This window comes from Carcharodon carcharias, chromosome 11, assembly GCF_017639515.1.
Source record: "Carcharodon carcharias isolate sCarCar2 chromosome 11, sCarCar2.pri, whole genome shotgun sequence".
Classification (NCBI taxonomy): domain Eukaryota; kingdom Metazoa; phylum Chordata; class Chondrichthyes; order Lamniformes; family Lamnidae; genus Carcharodon; species Carcharodon carcharias.
This window is the reverse complement of record NC_054477.1, coordinates 89,267,182-89,275,280: the sequence shown is the minus strand read 5'-3', so window position 1 is coordinate 89,275,280 and position 8,099 is coordinate 89,267,182. Positions and strand designations below refer to the sequence as shown.

The 8,099-nt window shown below is 41.7% G+C and overlaps 1 protein-coding gene across 1 annotated transcript in view; it reads right to left on the bottom strand.

The window, feature by feature from the left end:
- Positions 1-8,099, bottom strand: part of LOC121284091 (beta-1,4-galactosyltransferase 3-like) — a 52,634-nt gene that overhangs the window by 41,632 nt on the left and 2,903 nt on the right. Inside the window, exon 2 of the mRNA XM_041199158.1 lies at positions 3,790-4,025. Coding sequence (XP_041055092.1) covers positions 3,790-4,025 — 236 coding nt within the window. The remainder of the gene's footprint in view (positions 1-3,789; positions 4,026-8,099) is intronic.

Below are 8,099 nucleotides of genomic sequence, written 5' to 3'. Positions count from 1 at the left end.
AGAGAGCGAGCGAGACCGAGGCAGAGAGAGAGAGAGAGCGAGCGAGACCGAGGCAGAGAGAGAGAGAGAGCGAGCGAGACCGAGGCAGAGAGAGAGAGAGAGCGAGCGAGACCGAGGCAGAGAGAGAGAGAGAGCGAGCGAGACCGAGGCAGAGAGAGAGAGAGAGCGAGCGAGACCGAGGCAGAGAGAGAGAGAGCGAGCGAGACCGAGGCAGAGAGAGAGAGAGCGAGCGAGACCGAGGCAGAGAGAGAGAGAGCGAGCGAGACCGAGGCAGAGAGAGAGAGAGCGAGCGAGACCGAGGCAGAGAGAGAGAGAGCGAGCGAGACCGAGGCAGAGAGAGAGAGAGCGAGCGAGACCGAGGCAGAGAGAGAGAGAGCGAGCGAGACCGAGGCAGAGAGAGAGAGAGCGAGCGAGACCGAGGCAGAGAGAGAGAGAGCGAGCGAGACCGAGGCAGAGAGAGAGAGAGCGAGCGAGACCGAGGCAGAGAGAGAGAGAGCGAGCGAGACCGAGGCAGAGAGAGAGAGAGCGAGCGAGACCGAGGCAGAGAGAGAGAGAGCGAGCGAGACCGAGGCAGAGAGAGAGAGAGCGAGCGAGACCGAGGCAGAGAGAGAGAGAGCGAGCGAGACCGAGGCAGAGAGAGAGAGAGCGAGCGAGACCGAGGCAGAGAGAGAGAGAGCGAGCGAGACCGAGGCAGAGGCAGAGAGAGAGAGAGCGAGCGAGACCGAGGCAGAGGCAGAGAGAGAGAGAGCGAGCGAGACCGAGGCAGAGGCAGAGAGAGACCGAGGCAGAGAGAGACCGAGGCAGAGAGAGACCGAGGCAGAGAGAGACCGAGGCAGAGAGAGACCGAGGCAGAGAGAGAGACCGAGGCAGAGAGAGAGACCGAGGCAGAGAGAGAGACCGAGGCAGAGAGAGAGACCGAGGCAGAGAGAGAGACCGAGGCAGAGAGAGAGACCGACAGCGGCAAAGAGACAGCGGCAAAGAGACAGCGGCAAAGAGACAGCGGCAAAGAGACAGCGGCAAAGAGACAGCGGCAAAGAGACAGCGGCAAAGAGACAGCGGCAAAGAGACAGCGGCAAAGAGACAGCGGCAAAGAGACAGCGGCAAAGAGACAGCGGCAAAGAGACAGCGGCAAAGAGACAGCGGCAAAGAGACAGCGGCAAAGAGACAGCGGCAAAGAGACAGCGGCAAAGAGACAGCGGCAAAGAGACAGCGGCAAAGAGACAGCGGCAAAGAGACAGCGGCAAAGAGACAGCGGCAAAGAGACAGCGGCAAAGAGACAGCGGCAAAGAGACAGCGGCAAAGAGACAGCGGCAAAGAGACAGCGGCAAAGAGACAGCGGCAAAGAGACAGCGGCAAAGAGACAGCGGCAAATTCCTCCATTTCTATTTTATTTTCATTCTTTTATTTTGAGAGAGAGTGAGTAAGCGAGTGAGAGTCAGTCAGTCTTAGGGTATCTCAAAAGAGTAATTATACTAATTTCGTATTCCATGCTGGATGTTGGTAAGCTTTGCCTTTATTTGATAAGACTGGTTTGTTGTTTATTGAAAGAAGACTGGTTCAAGTCCCTTTTATTTTAGGTACCAGTAGTTAAGGTAAACAATTGGCCATGTTGGTGAGTAAATTAAACTTTTAAACTGGTGGTACAACCTGTGGAGTAGTGGGGCTAGAACAACTGCACACTCCTCCCAACCCGGTCATAACATCTACTGGAATATAACAATTAACATGGCCTATGTCCTCAGTGCATTCCTCTACAGTAGCGAGGCCTAGACAACATATACTAGGCAGGAGAAAAGACTCAACAGTTTCCATCTTCGCCATCAGGCATATCCTGGGCATCTTTTGTTAGGACAAGATCACCAATTCAGAGGTCCGGAAATGATCTAATTCCATCAGTATACGCTCATTGCTAAGCCAACGTCTGTGCTGGCTCATCACATTCATCGGATGGATGACGGCTGTATACCGAAAGACATTCTGTATGTTGAACGGGCCATTGCGTCACAACCTCCTGGGCGTCCGTACTTCCACTACAAGGGCACCCACAAATGAGATAGGAAGATGGCAGATAATGACACTGACAACTGGGAGACAGTTGTTGACAGCTATGATCTCTGGAGGCTGACTGTTTGGAGAGGCATCAGAAGCAGAAACTGAAAGCTCAGCTGGCTGAGAAGAGGGGCCAGAAGAAACAGGGGCCAGCAAATCCTGAATTTTCTCATTCTGCTGTCTTCCTCTGCAGCAAATGCAGCAGACAGTATTGCCAAAGTCAGGCCCTGTACCACACCAGGTAATGCTTAACAGAGTTGATCACCGTCCGCAGCACAAACCATCGTCTCACAAGACACAAGGCTGCCAATGATCTAATAACTACCAAAGTTTCAGACTTCATTGCCACACTGACTAGCTGGCTAAACCTGAACAAAAATTAATAGACTCAATGACGAAAATAGAATTTACAGACCTGCACCATTATTTGAGCTTGTAACATGTATTATGCTTGCTACTTTGTAAAGTTGAGGTTTAAGGAACGTAACTATTCTTCTTGTGCAGACTAGCTTTCAGCTTTTGCTCAAACAATGGAAGCTTGTGAAACAATTATTCCAGCCCTGCATTAGGACAACATTGTTTCTAATCACTTTTCTATAAGATTGCAACACCGTTCTAATTACAATCCCAATCCTCAGCATTTTAAATTGTAAAAAACTTGGATTTTTCCCCCTCCTCCTAAATACATCCTGCAAAGCCTATGGTGCAAATTGTGCAAACAGTGAAGTGAATTTGGTGATTTTAAAATAATTGATCAGCTTGCTTCCTCAATATTTATTCTGCATTAAACATCAAATCTTGACTATTTAATTTTTAAAGACACTGCACCTGGTAAGCTGCTGTAAACAATGAGTAATTGATTACAACATGACAGTATCTAAGGGTTAAATCATGTGGCGAGATTAGACCAAGTAGTTGCATTTCCTGGAATTTAGAAGGGCTGATTTGGTCAAAATTGAAGATATCAAGAGGAACAAATTGTTTCCATCTACCCTATTTTTTGCCGGTTGGCAAACGTAGAACCAGTGGACATGGCCTCAGAGTCAGACCTCTCGAGACTGAAATTAGGAAACATTTGTTCAAAAAAAGGGTGATAAGTTTAGAACTTTCTGTAAATGGCAAATTTGTGTTAGATCAATTACTTCTGCTGGAAAATGAATGAAATGCTATGGATGGGCTAATCTCTAGGAATTGCTGGGCCAATTTTAATTTCTGCCACTAGAAGCTACAGTTGGTTACCACATTAACTACAATCTCTGTTGTGGTGGTAGGAAAGATAAGGGTTAGAATGGAACAGAAGATCAAGCCCAGTGAATAATCAAAATCATATGTTGGCTATATGTAACCATAAGCAATGGGCTCAATTACAGATAGTTTTAAAATTATTCATAATCAAATTGTGATATTAGATCCTATGACACTGCACTGTTAGAAGTTAATGATCCATTTAGATTTTTTTCTAAAGCACCAAAACCATAACTCAATCATCAAAATAGCTATACTTTACAAGAATGAAAATCATGTGGATGAAACTCTGATGCATACACTATTTGTTCCAACAGATCAACATGTCTCTGAGCAAGATCAATACATTTGTACTTTAAACTTGAAAATAATGGTGGCATCCTGCAGGAATCACATGAAAGATTTTAAAAGCACACTAATAAAACTAATCATTTTTAAAAAACTCACAGCCAAAGTCAATTAATAATACTTATAAATATGCTTCAAGTTAATTACCTGATGGATGACATATATTGCATACTGAAGCTGTTGGCGCTGCAAAAATGGATGAAGGTAATACAGAAGATGGCGCAAATGTGGCTCCCTATTTCGATGAGGAACAAGGATTGCTGTTTTATATTGAGCTTTGCAGTGTGGGGGAGTGTATCGTCCACCAGCTTGAACATATGGATTTTTCCTTGCAATTTTGCTCATAATTGGAATTTTCTGAAAGCTGATAGTCAGCGGTCCAACTGTAAATGTTGACAGATCAGTCTAATGAACATGCTTAAAGTAATACACATGACAAAACATCCTTGATTATAGCAGAATTATAATTCTTCTTACATTTAAAACAACTGTAGAAGAAAAATTGAAGCCCAAAGCCTAAGACCTAAATTGATTTAGGTCCTTCAGGAGGTTACAGCACAATAAGTTCAAGTATATACTGTAAACTGAATTTTTTGGCAGCTACTTTCTGAACACAGTGCTACTTTTATTGCTCCAATTTCTTCCAAGTGAGCTGAAGTCGTACTGGAATACCATGCTAAACACAACCTTGTAAAATATTGCAGCCAAAAACCTTTTTAATAGATCAGGAGCAATTTGCCAACAGAAATAAGCACTTCTGCCTCTAATAGGATCATATGCCACAGTACCAAAATTGTGTCACAGAACCATCAGATTTGGGTTTTCAACCACAAACACCATACATCAAAAGGGAGAAGCATCGAGCAGACACTAAGTATTTCTTCACAGGGAGGGGGAAATATATTCCAATGAAAATCAAGTTTGATTGCTCTGCAGAAATATAATACCCATTTTTTTGTGTCAGTCTAGCAACAATCAATGCCTACAGCTCAAATAATTCAAGTGGTTCTGAAGCATTTTGGAACACCCTGGCAACATAAGAAGTACTTTGTAAATACAAGTTAGAGGTTATATTGCTGTAAAGAGAGACATGTTGCCAAAGTTTTTCATCTTGCACTCAATCAGGAACCCCAAATTTCAAATGCTCACAGCAATTTATACTATGGGAGAAAAGGGTGCTGAGTGATTGGCAGAGGTATTGCCATGGAGAAAGCAACATGGAACTTGGGCTATCCAAGCTCTGGAGTAATTTTTTTTTTTAAAGTGTTCTAGTTTTTTGTGTGTGTGTGCAGAGAATGGGTCCCTGCATATGAACATATGTTGCTTCTAGCAGGCATAAATGAGCCATGTTAAGAACTCAATGGATTATCTTAAATTGGTTGTTAGTGTAGCTATTCGCACACTCAGGATTGTTCAGCAAGTGCTGCCGAATCACATTTAACAGATGTTTTGTTTTGGTTTTGCAAGTTCCCTAACTGCACTGTAGGTGTACCTATACCACATGGACTGCAGCAGCTTAAGAAGGCTACTCACCATCACCTTCTCAAAGGCAATAAGGAATGGACAACAAATGCTGGCTTAGGCAATGAATTAATAAAAAATGAACAAAGGCTGGTTGAGTGCAATTTGTACTCTGCCTATTACAAACAACTGAACATGCTGTTTGCGTTAATCAGCCAACTGTTGGGACATATGGTTTATGTACTTGGCATCACACTGGCACTAAAATTCATACATGAAATTGCTCAGTTGTGTGGTAGGCAGACTAACATCAAATGGATTCTGCCATCTGTTCTAAAAGACAGTTGGGAGTAGGACATTTTGTCCATAACAGATTCTACAATATAGTATTGTTTTGATTTCTCTCAGGGTGTACTTCAGTCTTGAGACCTTTTCAAGTCAGACTATAATCTCAAACTTGGGATAAATTGTTCTGAAGTATCAAAAATAAATTTCTGCATTCAGGATACAGGAGTTCTAAATAGTGAAACAACCAGAGAGATCACAAAGTTTTGGAGCTGATGTAAAAAACACTTTGGATTGATAGAATCACAGGCTACATGCACAACACTAGATTTGTATCTCCAGTCAAAAAAAAGTGAAATTCAACTGTAGAAGGGCCACATAGGTTCAGGGAAAATCATCCACCTATCATATATCCCATCATATCTTCCTTTCTATCAATTTAGAAAGGAAAAGCTGGGAAGTGTTTAATAGGCAACAATTTTCTAGTCCAATTTGTGGTCGCAAATTTGAACTTCAACCCCAAGAAAACTTATAAAACTGGTGGGTACATTTTGTATGTGTTCTATAATATATCTCCTTGCTCAAAGCAAATGGGGAAGGTTAAAACTAAATGATTTGGGAGAACTAGCAATTGTGCGATATGCAGTAATACATTCAGTGTTCCAAACCTGTTAAGTGTCCCATGATCAAGGAGTCAGGCCTTGAACTAAATTCACTGATTTTCCTACTTCTACCATTGTAGACAGATAACACAGGCAACCCCATGAAACAGATCACATATTGTAATGGTTTGGAAAAACATTTCTATTTCCACTTTAGACTTCAGGAAATCAAAATTCCAGCATTTCTTTGTTTTCTATTGATATGCTGACATCCTCTTTTGGCCCATAACATTAAGTGCTTTTGAAACAAAATGTACCCACCAGTTTTATAAGTTTTCTTGGGGTTGAAGTTCAAATTTGCGACCACAAATTGCACATGGTATCTGCCAAAGTAAAAACTACATAGAACCCATTCCCTTCTACAACTGCTATCATTACTTTATAACCAAAACTACAGTTTGTATGTGTTCTATAATATATCTCCTTGCTCAAAGCAAATGGGGAAGGTTAAAACTAAATGATTTGGGAGAACTAGCAATTGAGCGATATGCAGTAATACAGTGTTCCAAACCTGTTAAGTTAAATGCCCCATGATCAAGGAGTCAGGCCTTGAACTAAATTCATTGATTTTCCTACTTCTACCATTGTAGACAGGTAACACAGGCAACCCCAAGAAACAGATCACATATTGTAATGGTTTGGAAAAACATTTCTATTTCCACTTTAGACCCCAGGAAATCAAAATTCCAGCATTTCTTTGTTTTCTATTGATATGCTGACATCCTCTTTTGGCCCATAACATTAAGTGCTTTTGAAACAAAGTAATAACCAAAATGTAACTTCAGTTGCACCATTCAGGGGATCTGGCTGGTATCCAAAAAAACAAAATTCGATAAACTGTAGTTTTGGTTATAAAGTAATGATAGAACCCATTCCCTTCTACAACTGCTATGTAGTTTTTACTTTGGCAGATACCATGTGCACAGGCCTCAATCAGCAAAGTCTTGTGGGATTAGGATAGGCTGTAGAGGCATGTTTTTTAAAAAAATCTATCACTTGAAAACTTGTCATGTTCACATTGATATGACCATCAGATGCACAGCCTTGCATTATCAGGATCCCCTTAGCGCTGATCTGCTACTTAATCATTATGAAAGCAATTAAACAATTCCCCAATAGTAACAATGAGTGGCAAAGCAAACCTCAATGGAAATCAGCACAGTGCATAACCGAGAAGGAATCTGGACTTTCTACAAAAAAAGGAATCGAGGGACACATTTTTTCGACATGGATGGGTGGTACTAATCTTCCCCTTTAAATTTAAGTAAAATAATGAAAAGTGAAATGAGAGAAATAGGTTTGTTCCAGTATCTAATTAGCAAGAGAATGTATTATAACAGTGAAGGGCTAGCTTCAGCCATACATAGGAAAAAGTCATTTAGTCTAGTTTCAAAACAATTTTTACTAGAATAGGATAATCACCAAGTCGGAAGAAAAAAAAGTGGGCAAAAGCATGATTCAAGAGGAAGGTCTTCAGGAGGCTTCTGAAGGCAGGAAGGAAGTGACAAGATGAAGGTGGTAAGGAAATGGTGTGCAAGTTGACTGAAGTAGTTTGTAGACTGAAGGATTGAGGATGGCTTTGAGGTGTCTGATAAGTCCAATATGTGATGTGCAGACTCTGCCACATGTGCAGCAGGTGGTGCTTGGAGGGTTGGGTAAGTGGGATGTTTGAAGTAGTAGGTGAATACTGAAGGCCCCTATTATAAACAATGCCACAAGAGATCTTGTTGAACTGAAGTGTTACACATTACACTTTGCTAAAACATTAACACTAATGGAGGATATTTATGAAACATGCAAATATAAACATCAGATTTGATCTTCATGCTTTGTAAGTAGATTAGGTCCCACACATATTACAAAAGTCATTGGAGATGGGGGGGTTACAAAAATGCCTCAAAATATAGGTGGCAAGTTGAGACTTTTTTTAAGCCAGAGGATCATTATAAATGATTAAAGATTCACTCAAGTTATGAGAGTCTAAACCCTGGAAGAGTTTACACAGCTGAAAAGTGCATATCTGTTATAGTCCACAACAGACTGATCTGC